Source organism: Ursus arctos, unplaced genomic scaffold (assembly GCF_023065955.2).
Source record: "Ursus arctos isolate Adak ecotype North America unplaced genomic scaffold, UrsArc2.0 scaffold_10, whole genome shotgun sequence".
Classification (NCBI taxonomy): Eukaryota; Metazoa; Chordata; class Mammalia; order Carnivora; family Ursidae; genus Ursus; species Ursus arctos.
This window is the reverse complement of record NW_026622764.1, coordinates 67,740,577-67,758,388: the sequence shown is the minus strand read 5'-3', so window position 1 is coordinate 67,758,388 and position 17,812 is coordinate 67,740,577. Positions and strand designations below refer to the sequence as shown.

Below are 17,812 nucleotides of genomic sequence, written 5' to 3'. Positions count from 1 at the left end.
GATATTTGTGCCATCCCAGCATAAAGACCCCACGGAGGCCAGAGCAGCCACGGCATCGTTGATGTGCCAGGCTTGTGGCACACGGAATGAGGACCAGCTGCAGGTGTCCTGCTAGAACCCTGGACTGGGAGCGGGGCTGGGCACCTGCTCTCATCCCCACTCCAATGGGTGCTAGTCCTGTTGCCCTAAGAAACTTGTAACTTCTGTGAGCTCTGGTTTCTCATTTATAAATTGAGGATGAATCAGGATACTCTGATCATCTTGCAAGGTCGTTTCCAGGGTCGCATGAGATAAAATTTAATGAAGGTACTTTATAAACCATGTAAGAGGGTTTATGTAAGTATTCATTGCAAACATTTAAGCAGAGTGTAATAAAATACTAGCCTAGAGAAGACTTGTTTTCAGAATGTTTCCTATCTAGCTTTAATAAAGTCAAGACTGTTTTAGTATTGATAACCCAGTGAGTTACTATATAACACAGATGGGCTATATAAATCTATAAACAAGATAAGCGTTGAGAGAAAGGTGGATGCTTTGTTTAGAGTAAAAAAAAGAAATAGTATCTGGTTTCTGTTTCCTTCCATACCCGGAAAGTTACTTCAATCTCAGCCATCCTAGGCTTCATCTGATTCTGCTTAAACTTCATTTTGTAAATTCTAGAGAATCCTGAAATTATGATGATGGAAAACCTTTTTAGGCCCTCTTGCAAACTGCTTCCGGTTACTCAATGTTTCCCTTGCCATTTCTGGAATCAGACTAGGTATCTGGGTGGGAAGAGAGTGTTGAGTTACTTCACCCTTCTCCCCGATTCCTGATGAGCTCTGCATTTCCCTACTCTGAGAGAAATACACCTAATTACACGTCAGGGCAGTGGACAGGCAAGGGGAGCCCCGAGAACTCTTCACACACACCCCCTGCCACACACGCGCATGCAACCCCTCCTCCCCACACACACCATGTATGGCCAGAGTTTCTTTAGAGAGGCCTGGGAAATAGCAATTTTTCTACCTTTTGCAGAAGTTGTAATAGTCACTCAAATGACTTACTAAGGAAAGCTTTTAACTATTACCATGGTTCAGGAATCTCCCAGAGGTATGACTACGGAACATAGAAGCAAAAAGTGGTATATTTGGGATATTATAGTAATTGGAGATACAAAAGCAAAGAGCCTCACATCAGAGGGAGGGTAGTGGAAAAGATTTCCCTTTTTGCTTTTAGATTCTCATAAGCCATATCAAATATTGAAGAAAAACAGTCACTTCATAAATTCAAATGCTATTCTGAGGCAAAATTGTTTTCAGTGAATAAAGGAACGTAATTCTCTCTTCTTCTTCCCACAGGCTCGGCCCGTGGATTATCCCAGGGACTACCTTTCTCACCAAGTCCCCATCTCCTTTCACAAACACTGGAACATCGATCCAGTAAAGGTGTATTTCACGTGGTTGGCACCCAGGGAGGAAGACAAGGCCAGGCAGGAGACACACAAAGGCTTTAAGGAAGAATTATAAAACGTGCTGGCCCGTGAGCACAGTTTGGGTCAGAGACAGAAATGGAGACTGGTGTCGTCCTGCTGAGCTGCTGCTTCCGCGCGCCACGCGGCATTGGAAGCCGTCTGACCTTAGGTGGAAATTACGTATATACGGTATTTTTTGAGAGGGGAGGAAGCAGAGTCATAGGGAAAACCGATTTTTTTTTTCTGGGAAAAAATCATTTGCTTTTGCATTATGCAGTTATTGTAATATACAATGATTACCGTGTATTTTTCAAGCTGTGATACAGCAGCTTTATTACTGTCACAGAACAATAAATGGTATCAGAAGTCTCCTTCCTGTTTTCTCTCTTCATTATAAAGTGTCAGATGGGCATGAGACTGGGAAGACATGACTGTGTTTATATATATGCTCTGGCCATATCTATATTCTCTATATACTGTATACACACACACACTTTATATAGAAGAGGCAACATCCACGACATGGCTATTACCATGGTGTGAACTTTTTAACCACATTATTGATGACGGAAATTATTTTCTGGTTATTCAGTAAGAATAATGCTGTATTAAATATCATTCATAAAACATCATAAAAGTCGAGATATGAAGTCCTCCGTAGTCTATAATCAGGGTTGTTATGTTTTATCTACTTTTCTGTTTGTGCCTCATAAAAAGAGAATAAGAAGTCGTCTGCTAGAGCTTTCTATTTCTTTAGAGGTTCATCTGTGTTCTATTTCTCCCCGAAGCCCTATCTTTATGACCTACTTGTAACACAAAAGTATACTGGATGCTGCCAGAAAATAGTGTTCTCAATATTTAAAAACAATGTCATTGTGCTTTATTCAAGTCAGCGAGATCTATGTAAGTCTCAGGAAGTGAATTAAATTAATTTTACCTGATGTTTTACTCTTATTTTTCTTTGAATGTTACTTAATGACTCTCTCCTGGCTCGTAATAGACCCTCCAGTGTACCATGAAACCCTAGCGGAGGGACAGCGTGGTGATTTGGCAACTTCCCTGGGTTCTTGCAGAATGAGATTTGAACATAGTATTTTGAAACAACTCTAATTTTCAAATCGTAACTTTAATATATAGTAATTTAACATTCATTATTAATTTGTAAAAAGGACTGTGTTTTAATGTTTTAATTATATAATTCAGTTTTTCTAAGGGTGTTTCCATAAAATTTGATTTTTGTATGTCTTAAACTAATTTTGGTCTAGTAAAATACTTTCCTCTTTTTTAAAAATAAAAATTACTATTCATTAATTTCACTTGTAAGGCTTTTATAGCCAAGTGCAGGGTTTCAAAGCCATACCACCAAAAGGACCCATGTGTGTTTTTTAACACTACATTTTCTTATAGCTTAGATTGGACTCATTTCCAAAATGATCCAATAGTATTTTGACCATGGTTCCAAATTAGCAAATACCAGGACTGGTGTGTTTTCAGTGGTCACTGAATGCACTGGATTCATTTTTGTGAAAGTGGATTTTGTGGCCTGTCCAAGGAATGGATCAGAGGTGATCAACAGGATGAGAAGCACCCTAAGGATTTCTAGATCCTGTCAAACTGTTGGTGATGACATCAGCATTGTTGTCATAGCTACCACTGCCGACACCTTCATGTCATCTGTGATAACACCCCTGGAGGACCTGGCTGCCTCATCCAGTGGAGACGAGGATTTGGTTCTTCCTGTTCCCAACTGTCACGCTCAGAATATAGTATATTCATTCGACAGGAGTGAACCAGCATCTGTAAATGATGGCCCACATCACGCTTTTTTATGATCAGTGCCTTCTACTGATACCGGAGCACCTCTCTGATACTTGTAGGTGTTTTGTTAATTATGTTTATTTACTTTTTGGAACTATCTAAGCCTAACCACAAATAAAAGGTCTTTGCCTAAGTTACTCATTTCTTCAATGTATTCATTAGCCCAGCCGAGGGTGGGAAGGGCAAGGGGAAAAATGAGTAAAGTCAGGGGGAAAAGTTGGTAGCTTAGTAAACACAGTTGTCAGAAAGAAAAATTAGTAAGCTATCCTTTTAAGAGAAAACCATCAGACATTGAAGATATATTTATACAAGGTCTGTGAAAACATTATCTATCTTATTATATAACAGTTTTGGAGCAGATTCCCATACTGTTCCTATCTTAAGAAATACGTTTTGAATCTGAATTTCCCAGGACAGATAGTATCCTATTCACACTTCTTTTGCCTTTTTAAAGGGAATTTACTTCCAGGTTTTGTTTTTTTTTTTAAATCCTAGGGATGTCAACATCAAGGAATAGCTGGAATGCTATTTTTGCTTTTAAGTCACTTTTGATATAACTAAAGCCAAGTTGTCTGACTATGTAGGATTTTACATTTTGCAGCTAAATCAGAAATTCAGACACAAACACAGACTTTATGGAATGTTCGGGAACATAAAACAGTGGCACAAAGTGATGATATGCACAGGTATGTAAGTGTCAGTGTTCTCTGAATTTCCTGATTCCTGTTTCTCCACATCCATATCCATTAAAATTGTTTATGTGTTTTTCCTCAAAAATTGATACTAGAAGAATGCTAGAAGAATTTTAAGAATGTTTCTATTGTCTTTCATTCATAATCAGAGATGTAATTTCAGGGCACCTGGGTGACTTAGTTGTTTAAGCATATGCCTTCGGCTCAAATCATGATCCCAGGGCCCTGGGATCCAGCTCCACAATGGGCTCCCTGCTCAGTGGGGAGTCTGCTTCTCCCTCCGCACCTACCCCCCCCATGCTCTCTCACTCTCTCTCTCAAATAAATAAATCTTTTTAAAAAGTCAGACTTGTAATTTCTGTGGACTAAAATGAATGAATAATAGATTCATCCTCTTCATCACTCTACCCCTGACATCTTTGAGTGCCTGGCACATAGTAGGTACGCTATTGTTTTATGTTCCCAAGAATTCTATAAACATGTCACCCGCAAAATGTGTTTTCCTCCGATCCATAGAAAGTGAAGCTTTCATCTCTCATGTTGTCTTTTCGCACATTTTCCCTTAAGAGGCACTTACGTTCCCTGTGAGAGTAGGGGTAGGTGCAACGAGAAGGAATGTAAAGCAGTAAACAAATGAAGGAACAAGATGATCTTTAATAATGATGCATGTTATCACGGATTTTGAGATGGAAGATTCTAGGGAATGTGCACATGTGATGAGAACAATCACATAGAGAGCGAGGTTGGTACAATGACTGCGTGGGCAGTCCTGGTGAAACAGGATGGACTCCAGAGCACAGTGGAGGGATCCACTTTGACAGGAGGAGCCATGGTCAAATGGCAGCAAAGTGTAGGTACAGAGAAAGAGTTTTAGATTTGCTGACGTGAAAATGTGAGTGTTTGAATCTGATCCCTTCTATTGTAAGATAATCTGCCGAGAGAATCTGACTTTTTACATATGTTTGTTTTTTTCTTTTAAAGATTTTATTTATTTGAGAGAGAGAGAGAAAGAGACAGCACAAGTTGGGGAGGGGCAGCAGGCAGAGGGAGAAGAAGACTCCCCACTGAGCAGGAAGCCTAATGCTGGGCTATAGCCCAGAACCCCGGTATCATGACCTGAGCCAAAGGCAGACACTTAACCAACTGAGCCACCCAGGCACCGTCATATGTTTGTTCTTATGAAGAGCTGTGATGTGAACAATAACAACAATGCCAACCACTTACCTAGAGTTTACTCTGGCACTATTCTAAGAGCTTCATATAGCAGCTGATTTAATCCTCACAATAACTCTTTAAAGTGAGTATTATTGTTTTCCCCAACTTACACTAGGGACAACTGAGGCACAGAGAGATTAAGTAACCAGCTCTAAGTCACACAGTTGGTAAGTGGCACAGCTGGGTTTCCAGCCTAGACATTTTGGCTCCAGAGTCTATTCATTGAATACCTGTGCTCTTTCGCCTCTCCCACGAGGAGCATGTAACACCAGCGTGGATAAAGATGACCAAGAATCCAAGAGTTAATCATCAGTAACCCAATATCAGAGAGATAAAAGGCAACTATGACTATATATCAGATAAATTATAGAAGCGAGATGGGTCGGGAGGTTAAAAAATGAAGAAACTGGCTACTTGAGATTGAATTTTAAATTTCTGGACCAGCACTTTGGCCAACAATACACATAGTAAGAGTGAAGGTACTCAGGCTGTGACTCAGCAGTTCTGTTCTGAGGCATAGACCCCAGCAAAACTCTTACACCAATGCACCGAGAAGCACGTACTACATTCACAGCAGCATACACAGCTCAGGAGACCCAAAAGCTGGAACCAATTTATGTGTCCAATGCTTGAAGAATTAATAAGTTGAGGTATGTCTTTATAATATCACATTATGCAGCAGTTAGTATGAATGGACCACCACTACATGAGACATCTCCGTATTAAGCAAATTAAAAAAGTCACAGAACAAAAATTTGAGGATTTCCTGCGAATAATTTAAAACCATGCAATATGAAAAAGTAAACACAGAGATACACACATACCTAAAAAAATAAAGAAAAAGAGAATGATAAACACAGAATTTACGATAGTAATTACTTCGGGGGGGAAGCAAGGAGGCTATGCTCTCAGACACATGGGGGACTCAAAGGTAACGTTAATTTCTATTTCTTAAACTGGTTGGTGGGTACATGGCTGCTTATTTCATAAGTAGTCTTTATGTCTGATACATATGTTATAAATACTCCCTGTTCAACATTTAATTTTGATATAATTAATGTTAAACTTGATTTAATTTAAAAAACCTAAGAGTGTCTGGTTGACCACTTAATATGTGAGTATTAATTTCCTGCGGCAGCTGCCGCGATTTATCACAAACTGGGTGGCTTAACAAAAGCAAAAATGATTATCTTCTGTTCTGCCTGTGGAATTTTAGAGTCTAGCAGCCTTCTTTCATTTTTTCCTGTTTCTGTCCCTTTGGGTCAAACATGTATCATTTCTACTTGTGTAACAGTCTCAAAAATCCCATCAGTCACCTGTGTATGTCAAGGGGACTCATGCCATTGGACAAGGTACTCCTCCACAGATCGTTCCTGATGATCTCATCTCTACCCCTGGCTTCTGCTCTAATGGTTGAGGCGATCCATGAGTCATACACTTTATATCTTCAAGGGACCCCTTCTGCAAGGGAATACTCTGACCTTTCCATTCTCCCATGACACTGGCCAAAGACAGTTCCAGCCATGCCCGTGACTTTCTGGCATTCTTCCCTCAGCATCGATCTCCTAATTTGGGCATTCTTTACAGTTTGGATTGGCTAAAAATCTCCCAAACCATCAAGTTCAGTTTCCTTTTTGCTTAGCAGTTTTTCTATCTCTCTCTTTCCTCTCAAATGTCATTACAGGTTACAAGAAGAAACAAGTGCACATTCAATACTTTGCTTGGAAATCTCAGCAAAATATCCAAGTTCACTGCTTACAAGTTCTACTTTCCATGTAACTAACTATAGGGCATAATTCAGCTAGACTTTCTGCTATTACAGACCAAAGATCCTCTTTCCTCTAGTTTAAAATATTTTCCTCATTTCCTTCTGAGTCCTCACCAGCAGGGCCTCTAAAGCTCAAATTTCTACCAACATTCTATTTATAATAATGTATATATTCTCTAACACAACATACGTTTTCTTCCCCATGCTCCTTACTTCCTCCTGAGTATTCACTGGCAGCACCTTTAACATCCATTTCTACCAACAGTCTAGAGCAAGGTAGGCTTTTTCAATTTGCATGTCAAAATTCCTCCGGCTTCTACCCATTACCCATTCCAAAGCCACTTCCACATTTTTCAGCTATGTATTAGAGCAGCATTTCACTTCCCAGGACCAAAATTTGTACTTGGGGCTCTGCTATAATAAATTACACGGACTTGGAAGCTTAAAGCAACTGAAATTTATACACTTACGGTTCTGGAGGCCAGAAAGCTGAAATCAATATCACTGGGTGAAAATCAGAGTGCTGGCAGGGTAATGCTTCCTTCACAGGGAAGAAATCCATTCTTTGCCTCTTTCAGCTTTTGGTGGCTGCTGTATTCCTTGGTTTGTGGCGCGTCACTCCAATTTCTGCCTCTGTGGTCACACTGACTTCTCTTCTGTCTGTATGTCAAATATCCATGTCTCTACCTCCCTCTTATAAGGATACATGTGATTGCATTTACAGCCCACCTAGATAATCCAGGATAATCTCCCCATCTCTAATCATATCTGCAAAACCCCTTTCTTGCCTGATCAGGTAACATTCACGGGTTCTAGGAATTAGGACATAGATATCTTTTTGAGGGAGAGCATTATTCAGCCTACTGCAGTATGCTATCATTCATTGATAAGCTATTTTCAGACATGAGCAAGCAACTGGGTGAATTGGGGGATGACATGCCCACTCATTCATTCATTCACTCATTCCACAAATATATTGAGCAACTATATTGTGCCAGGCATTGTTGCCACATGTCAGAAGGCGCTGGGTTCTCAATGGTGCCATTTAGATCATCCCATGTCAGGAAACACATACACACACACACACACACACACACACACACACACACACACACACACATTTTCTTTTTTTTAAAAAGGCATTCTTTATATGGGGAACAAATTAAGCTAGAGACCTGCATACCAGTCTACTGGACCTTTTCAGACATTCCTGTATCTAGAATTTTTTTTCACTATCTTTACCCTCCTGTTTAATTCTTCCTCTGAGTTACTTCTGATTCCACAGCTGGAACTGGGAGTTATTCTGCTCCTTTATGTTTAGGTATAATAAGCACTGGATTAAAAGGTCCTAGCTCTGCCTTCACCATGAGATCTTGGGTGATTCACTGGGTGTCTCTGGGCTTTAGCTTTGTAATGAGATGAAGTGGTTTGAACTTGAAAATGTTATGATTCTACTGTCTAAATATAGAGCCTGTATTTCTAAATATTCCATTACTAAATATTCCCAGTGGGTGCTATTTCCACATTTTTATACTCCATTATGAAAAGAACTTAATTTTAAGACTTCAAGGTTTTCTAATTAAAATGAATTATCTGCTCTATCAATCTGGAAAATTGTGTCATATTGAATTTAATCAATTTGAAATATACTTGGCTTTCATTCATGGATTCAGAAACATAGGAAATCTGTAATAAGACAGTTTTAAGGTAATATTTTTTTCTGGTTATGAAAATTAACTTTGCCTCATTCAAAAAATATGTATTATGTTTCTATTATATTCTAGATACTGAACATGCAATGGTGAGCAAAAGCAAATAAACTCTCTGTCCTTGTAGACTTTATAATGTAGGCCACAGATTACTATTACTACTATTAAAACAATATCCATAAGCTTTAATAAATGCTGAGAAGGAGTTGGTCTTTGATTTGAGACATAAAAATAAAAAGCAGTTAACCAGATGAAGGGGTCAAAAGGAGAGCATTTTAGGAAGAAGAAACTGACTATGCAAGGGGCCTGTGGTGGAGGCATTATAGCTTCTTTAAGGGACTGGAAAAAGCTGGAATGCTCTAGGATCACAACAGATAACCCTTTCTAACTTGCTTTCTTCACATACTTTATCATGGACATCTCACATACTGTTCAATATTCTGTAACAAAATCCCCACATAGTATTTCAGGGCATATTTATACTATAATTTATCTTAAATCTCTATATTATTGATTATTTTGGTTATTTGCTGTTTTCACACTTTTTAAAAAATATTTATTTGAAAGGGAGAGAGCATGAACATGTGAGCAGGGGTGGGGGATGGGAGGGAAGGGGTAGGGGGAGAGAGAGAATCTCAAGCAGGCTCCCTGCTGAGCGCAGAGCCCAAAGTGGGGCTCTATCCCACAACCCTGAGATCATGACCTGAGCTGAAACCAAGAGTGGATGCTCAAATGACTGAGCCACCCAGGCACCCCTGCTGTTTTCACATTTTCAATTAAGGTTTAGAAGTGATTAAATGAAGTAAGAGAAGTAGGATGACTTGGCTAAGATTAGACATTAAGGCAATGATTCTGAGTTAAATTAGTTATGTTGGTCGAAGCGGGTAGGTAGGTTGTGGACTTTAATTTTTCAAATGAAAAGTATTACTTTGAAGAAAGCTAAAGAAAAAATAACCAGCATCTCTAAAGCAGTTCCCAACTCTTCCTCTCCCTCCTCCCTCCTTCCCGCCTTTCTCCTCCATTCTCCTTTCTGTTTCTTTCTGTATCTCCCATTTTATAAACAATGCTGTGGTACACAACCTAATAGCTAAACCTTGGTTCACATTCAAGAGTTCAAGACTACTTCTTTAGGCTAAATTCCTCTGATGCAATGAGATAAACTTCTGAATGCAGTAACTGTGTATTATCAAAGAGCACTCCAGCAATGTACCAAGTTATACTTCCACCAGTCCCACAGAACATTTCATATTTCATAATATTTTTTATTTTTTATGGGAGCCTTTTATTTTCTTAAATGTCTCCTTTTTATTTTGATTCAAATCTACTTATTAGTCTAATACGCTGAAGGATTCCCCGATAAACAGACTTGTGCTTACTCATTCCTGTGTCCTTTACAGAGCCCAGCACGGAGTTCATGTTCAATAAACACCTGTTAAATAGCATTAACCTGTGGTCAAGAATGGTTAACACAGGATTGACTATATTGATTCTTCTGCTCAGAGCATGTTCTCCTTACTCTGTGCTTTAATTTTTTAGTTGATGTAAGGTTTTTTTTTCCCCACAGATTTCTGCAATATATGATCTAAAGACTTACTGATTCCCAGATCCTAAAGGCGTTATGAATCTACTGAATGTAAAAGGCAATTTATAAAAGTACTTTCTAAAAGTAACTAGAGAAGAATTTTGTTTTTTATTGTCCTTTGTAACAAAAGGACCTTGTCCTGGCACATGGTGGGCACGACTCATTGGCCATGGCCCAGCGGGAAGGTGGGCATGACAGGATCCTGTTCTCTTCATCTCTGCTGTCATTACCTACTCTAGGCAGGCCAGCTGCTCCCTGTCTTTCATCAACTGTTGGGCTCCTTTCAGATTTTTAATACCCTGTGGTGTGGTGAGATAAGCAAATAGGGCAGAGGAGATGGCTTGCTGTCCATTGATCACCTTCAAGGCTGCTGCCCACTGTGACAGCTTTGGTCTTCCTCCATCAGTCGGCCCTGTCCTCTCCCTTCTTATGACTCTTCAGGGTTGTCGGGTAGTTTACATACAGCTTTTTCCCTTGGTCTTTACCACTATAGATGCTTGGATTATAAGGGGATAGAGTATCTGTTTTAATCTAGAAGGAATTCTGCCTCTAATCTCCTGGCAACATTATTTGCCTTGGATTAGGTAAAATTTGTGCCTTTCATGATGACTGTGTGTTGTGATATTCCAGCTCAGAGAACACAGCCTGAGCCACAATGTGGGCTCAGTAAATATGTTTGAAGAGGGTAGAAAATGAGGGACTAAATCTCTGGGGCTCACTTCACATTTCGGCTTGGCAAAAAGAGGGACAAAGAGAGCCTTGAGTCCTATACTGTCAAATTCAAACACACTTCTGGCTCCCTGCAGACCAATCAGTCTGGTTGCAGTGTGAGCCAGGTGGAAGGGGCAAAGAAGCCTCCCGTGTTCTGCAGGTTTGACCGACAAAGGAACATATCCATCACCATACCAAACAAGCCCACAAGTTGCTCCTTGATAAGCTGATTTGTCTCCATGACCTCCCACGTTTCTGAATATCTTTAATACCCTAGACACCAGGAACTCTCCACAAGCTTTCATGTGTGTACAGATCCCTATACTGGTTTAGGAGTCTGAGAGGTCTCTGTGATAATTCTGAGTTTTCTTTTCGAAAATATGATGAAAGTAATCTCAGCATTTTGATGACCAACAATCATCTTTGTATCAATGACTACGTTGGCATCAAGCCAACACCAATGTCACAATGACAACCATTATCATATTCTCTTACCAACTCTAACAGTAAAACTTTCTTTTTTCAGAGAAAAGTAATGAATGTCATTTTCGTGAGAACTTTTTTAATATATTAAGGGTTTGATTTGATGTGAAAACAACAATTTGGGGAAAATAATGTGCTACTTCATCATTAAGTCAGAAAAGAGTGGAGACAGACCTGGTTCACAGATGGCGCTTTTGTGCATAGCCAAGGCCAAATGATGCCATGGCACGCTAGGGAAAGATACTTTGCATGTGTTTATGTAACCTGCATTGAAGGCAAAGTGGAAGCAATGACAACAAACTTTGATTAACTCTACAAAATGGAGTGAATAAGCCATTTATTTACTGTTTTCCTTCCACAGTCTGAATGTATTTCATTATCTGCAAGACTGCAAATGAATTTCAGATAATTTCAGTTTCTAACTTCAGCAATAGTTGGATTAGATACCCATTTAAGGTAGATTTCAATAGTGCCCTAATACTAACTTTGTTTTCAAAAGACCAAAAGGATGTAACAGTTTTGCCATATCTACTATTGTTTCAGTTATCTAATTCACTTAATTATCATGAACCAGCAAAGTGTTTGTGGATAAGACGAATGGGATTGTCAGCAAAATGACCTCAGAGGCTCTGGCCGTGTATGCTGGATATTTTCTGCTTGCCCCTCAGATCTAGCCTTCTTTGTGACATGGGGAGGCTCACTGGCGTCTAGTCCAGGTTAGCCAGTGGGAGACCCCTACAGGAGACTGGAAGTGGAGGAGTCTGAGCTATTTTACTTCTGCTTTCCTTCTTGCTGGGCCACCATGGCTTGGGATGCCCCTCCATCAAAGGCTTCTGCTCCTCCTGGAGAGCCTTTGCCATGCAGCCCCTGTGTGTGGTCCCAGGAACAGTTCCCTCCCTTACCTTTTCAGGCATGGGGGTGGGAATAGCTCCTCACAATTGCTAGTGTTGAGGTACTACTGCAAGATTGCTTTTGGTTTCCCTAAACCTTACCCACTCCTTTGCTTTTTAAACTCTTCTCAATGACCCAGTTTGAGTGTGGGATCCGAGTCCTGTGAGAGCTCTGACACCCCTGGCAAAGCTGGCAGTGAGTTAGCTGGGACCAGGTGCTCCCACCCCTCAGGAAGAGGGGTTTCAGGGCAGGGAGCCTCCCTGTCTTGGAGCACAGCCTCGTGATGCTAAAGCATCCACTTGTGTCCGGCGCAAGCATATGTCCCATGCGAGCCAGAACAGGGAGAGACATATGGCTCTATGACTCTGGCTGTGATTTCCAGCCAGCACCATGGGACAGTCATTGGTGTCTACCTGGGTCCTTTCGATCAGAGTCTTGAGGTCATTAATAACATTTTGTTCAATATACTTATGTGAGCAAGAATCTTGGGCAATAGGTTTATTGAAGTCAAAATGCAGATAGAGTCAAAATAGAGCCTCAGGTTCCACTTTTCTAGTATTAAACCTAATACCAGCAATTTAGTTCTGGGGAACAAAAATCATTACACTAAATTAGTTTTCTTGGCTTGGGAATGTTGTTTGTATTTACTTTGTATATTAGTTTTGCTTTTATACTTGTATAAGAGCAATAACAAGGGATTGTTACGGACTGAATGGTGTCTGCACCAAATTTCATGTAAATTCCTAACTCTTAAAGTGACTGTATTTGGAGACAGGGTCTCTAAGGAGGTGATTAAGGTTAAATGACGTCATTAGGGTGGGACCCTAACCTGATAGGACTAGTATCATTAGAGACCCTAAAGATCTCTTTCACCCTACATACACACACACACACACACACACACACACACACACGAAAGCCCACGTGGGGAGGCAGTGAGAAGGTGGCTGTTTACAGGCCAGGAAGAGAGGCCACACCAGAAACTGCTCTTGTTGGCACCTTGATCATGGGCATCTGGCCTCCAGAACTGTGAGAAAAAAGAAAAATTCTGTTGTCTTAGTCACCCAGTCTGTGGTATTTTGTTGTGGTAGCCCGCACAGACTAATAGAGAAATGTGCAATCAGTTTTATGTTTGTACATGCTTAAGTAACATTACAATGAAAATAATTTAAGCAGATGGCCAGATTCCAAGAGCAATGTTACCTGGGAAAGGGCTTTATGTTTTTCAGATTTAATGAACAGGGCTTTATAGTGAAAATCTGAGAGTGCTGGAGACAGGATACCTGGATTTTAATGCTGGCTCTACAATTTACTATGTGATACTGGACAAGCTAATTAACCTCTTTATGTCTCATTTTCCTCTTCTGTAAAATGGGTGTAATAATATTTCCTACCTTTTATGGTTGTTGTGAGAAATAAATGAGTTAGGTAATATAATGCATCAAAATACCTAGCACAGTATGTACAAACCTACATTAAAGCTGTGTCTTATGTTTTAAAATTATTCATGCCATTTTGGTCCTAATTCTGACAGAATTACCTAGTCAAACAAGAAATTACTGATAGAGCCATGTATCTAACTCATAATCCTTGTGTGCTATTAGTAAATAGCTCTAATTATTGAAAAAAATTAAAGCAGAAATAAAGGATGTTGGCCATTCTAAAATTCCTAGGCAAAGGGGATTTAGTAACATTGCCACTAAATAAGAAATCCTGAAAAACAAGACAGTGGGAGATATTCTGGGCAAGAATCAGCTTGGGCTGCTGGATCTAAGAAAGGGGTAAATTATTTGCTTGCAATTTGCATGTTCCTTTGGTGTAGAAGAGGTGCACTGGGCATTGTTTAACTGATGACTTTTCTAAGGACCCAAAGGATTAATTAAAAATTTAGATTTCTTTTCATATTAGGCAACAGAATCAAGAAACTCTCTGAAAGCATAACATTTAAAGACGTATGCTTAGACTTTTTTGGGCACTTTGCATCTCCAAGGTATATACCCAAAGTTTCAATCTCCAACAGGGAAGAACATGAGACAGAACATGGAAACCATCTATCTAGGCAGGGATTTCCATATGCCTTTGTATTAGTTTCCGGTGGTTGCTGTTACAAATTACCACAATCTAGTGGTTAAACACAACATAAATTTATTATCTTGTAGTTCTGGAGGTCAGAAATCTATAATGGACCTCACTGGGTTCATCGCCAAGGTGTGAATAGGGCTGCTTTTCTTCTGGAGTTTCTAGGAGAGAATCTATTTCCTTATAGTTTCAGGAGGCTACCTGCATTCCTTGGGTCCTGGCTCCTTCTTCTGTCTTCAAAGACAGCAAGCAGCACATGATCTTCAACTCTTACTCTAACTCTGACCTTCCTGCCTCGCTCTTATAAGGACTTTTGTGATTTCATTGGACCAACCTGAATAACCCAGGATAACCTCCCAATCTCAAAATCTTAAACTTAATCATATCTGCATCCCTTTTCCCATGTAAGATAACATATTCACAGGTACTGAGGATTAGGACATAGACATCTCTGGGGGTCATTACTGTGCCTATCACACTATCCTAGGCTCTGTTTTACCTAGCTGGAAGTCAAATTCATCTGGGTGTGCTTCTATTGAGTACTACTTTTGGCTACATGTATTATACACTAAACATGTGACCAGTGCTTTCTCTGCCAAATCAATTCCATGGGCATTTATGGACACCTTGAATGTAACTGGCATTGTCCTGAAATGTTTTTAGTGGCTGCTGTATACATTTCTCCGTGTCATCACATATAAGATTTAAAACTACAGAGTAGAGGCCCATTGACCTATCTGTAACACCTCGTCACCATGGCTGTTTACACATGATTATCACTTCTGGGTGTTCTCACACTCCATCACAGTAAGCAGAGCAACTTTGGAAAAAGAACAACTCAGAGAGATGGTGTGCAACAATTTGAAGTAAGAACTGCTTGATGACAAAGCTGGAAGCCAGCCTCTTTCATCATGCTAGTGCTTCTTACCACTTTCAAATGATAAGATCTTTGCATTGACACTTAAAATGCTCAGCATCTGCCAATTTCAAGAATTTCCACAGTGGCTCCTTAAAGAACCAAAGGCAAGGAAAAATAACCTGATGAAGTCACAGCAAAATTTAAATGAAGTTCTGACAAACGGTTTTAGCAGCCTGTGGAAAATTGAGCTCATTGCTGCTTTCAAGAGGATTGTATCCCAAGAGATGAATCCAACTGCATTTCTCCCAGGGAGTGAAAAATGGATATCATTTGAACAGGAGTGTTCTGCGAAGCACAAATGAATACAATTCTGCTTTTATAGCATGTGTCATTTATGACACATGCCTTTGGTCCAAGACCAGTTAATACATTTCCCTGGAAGGAAAACCTGGGGCCTCTGAAGAGGAAGATATTTAACTATTTTCAAATGATCCTATGTGAAGTTCTACTATTTGCACTTTGAGAGAGCAGAGAACCAAATACAGTTTTGAAGAAACTGACAAACTTATGTGGGCAATGTGGCACCCCACATCAGATCAAAAAAGCCTGCAGAGAGGTAGGAAGGTCTAGTCCTTAACAGAGGACAGGTAGAGGGGGGAGGTACAGGTCATAAAACATGGCAACAACTCAGAATCATTCCCTGGAGCTGGAATCTCACAATGACTGTGAGGAAAGAAGGGGATCAGGATGGTTAACTGTGGTCAAACAAAAACAAAATCACCCTTGAAAGACATGGTCTCAAGTGGGGAAACACTAAGAACAGGCCCAAACCCTGGTGTATCTAAGTAGTGACTGCTGGGGAACTAAACACAATTTTATTGGCATTTGTACTGAGATCATATTAAATGTTTTCCACTTCTACTCTATGCCGAAGTATGAGACAGGCAGTGTTTCTTACAGTCCTTGGGGTAGGGCAGAAGAATTTCTACTTCACACTTAAACTGAGGGTATAGCTCTTTGCGGCCCCAGCTTTATTTGGGGAGGTCTCTTATTAGATCTCCCAATCTGGGCCCTGGCCACTTGTCTCCGGTGCCCTTCACTCAGGACACACCAGGACACCTAACTTCAGCTTAGTCCAATTTGGCCGATACCTTCAACAAGAAACAAGCCTTCACCATTCTACTATACCTACTTCTTTGGTTCCCATCTCAATTTTATTGTTCCCTTGTGTATCTTTATTTCCAGTTCAGCTTTTTCTTTAAGGATATTTTAAAAATATTTTATCCATTCTTTTTTGTTTTAAACAATAAGGTTGATATCAGTCCACCATACTTCTGAAAACAGAAGACTTGATTTTTTTAAATATTCAAAAGACCTTAAATAAATGCAAATAGATTTATATTATGATTCTAAAATGTAAAAAGAAAGTATACTTTCACTTTAATTCACTTTGTAGTTTTGTAATTAGTATAGTTTCTTGGTGTGACAATGGCATTTACAGAACCAGGGAAGCAGACTGCCATCATGGGCTGGCTGAACTCACTGTGTTGGAAGTTTAGGACTGAGAACTGATTGCTTATCTCTCACAGATTCAAGATTGAGACACAAGAATTCTATGAGCTACAAGTGAATATTCTGAAAACCTACTTAGTCAGGCCTACTGTGTCAATGATGAACCCCAAATAGACAGATATACTACTCAGATAAGTTTTGCCCCCAGTGTATCATGCATTTGTTTAAACCTCATTCAATTTTACTGTAATCTCTTTCATCTTTTTTATCTCCTGACTTGGGGAGATAAAATTCTGTAGTCTGCACTCAGATTTCAACTCCTCTTTTTGATATGTAGTTAGAGGAAATGATTTCTGTATATCCTATTGAGTATTAGCCCTCTTCATATTTTATGTCATATTTCCAAGCCAGAGGAAGAGAAAATATTCACAAAACATGTATCTGATAAATTACTTATATCTACAATATATGAAAACTACTACAAATCAATAAGACAAACAATTCAATTTATAAATGGACAAAAGATGTGAACAGACACTTTCCAAAGAATATGTATAAATACCTAATAAGCACATAAAAAGACACTCAATGTAATTAGTAATCAGCATTAAATTTTCAAGTCAGAAACTGTGAAAGCTCTGAGATTTTATTCTCTCTGCAAGCTAGGAAGTAAGCTTGTCACAGTTCCATGGATATTGGCAGAAAAACATGAGGCATCTGGGTCAGAAAAATGATTTATTACTTTTAGCAATAGTTGTAGCTAGAGTAACACTTTGTCTCTGTTCCCTGAGCCTCAATTCTCACAGGAGCATGTGCTCAAAGTCAGGTGTTTCCTGCATATAGAGTGGGAGGCATTCTTGGAGTAGAACCAGAGATTAGGAAACTTCTTGTGGTCTTATTCAGGGGCTACTGGAAAATTTGCTCATCCTCTCCCCACAGAAAGCCATTCTCTTATCACCCTGGATTATAAGCAAATCTGCTCTGCAGAGAGGAGGGAGACATCTCTATCCTGACTATACTGTAATAGTAATGTAATGTAG

At 39.6% G+C, this 17,812-nt stretch overlaps 2 protein-coding genes across 2 annotated transcripts in view; one reads left to right on the top strand and one right to left on the bottom strand.

The window, feature by feature from the left end:
* B3GLCT (beta 3-glucosyltransferase) overlaps positions 1-3,408 on the top strand; it is a 120,304-nt gene extending 116,896 nt beyond the window's left edge. The window contains exon 15 of the mRNA XM_026493096.4: positions 1,341-3,408. Coding sequence (XP_026348881.2) covers positions 1,341-1,508 — 168 coding nt within the window. The 3' untranslated portion in view covers positions 1,509-3,408. The remainder of the gene's footprint in view (positions 1-1,340) is intronic.
* The window catches only part of LOC113251236 (uncharacterized), a 573,820-nt gene that overhangs the window by 32,733 nt on the left and 523,275 nt on the right, over positions 1-17,812 (bottom strand). The window lies entirely within an intron of this gene.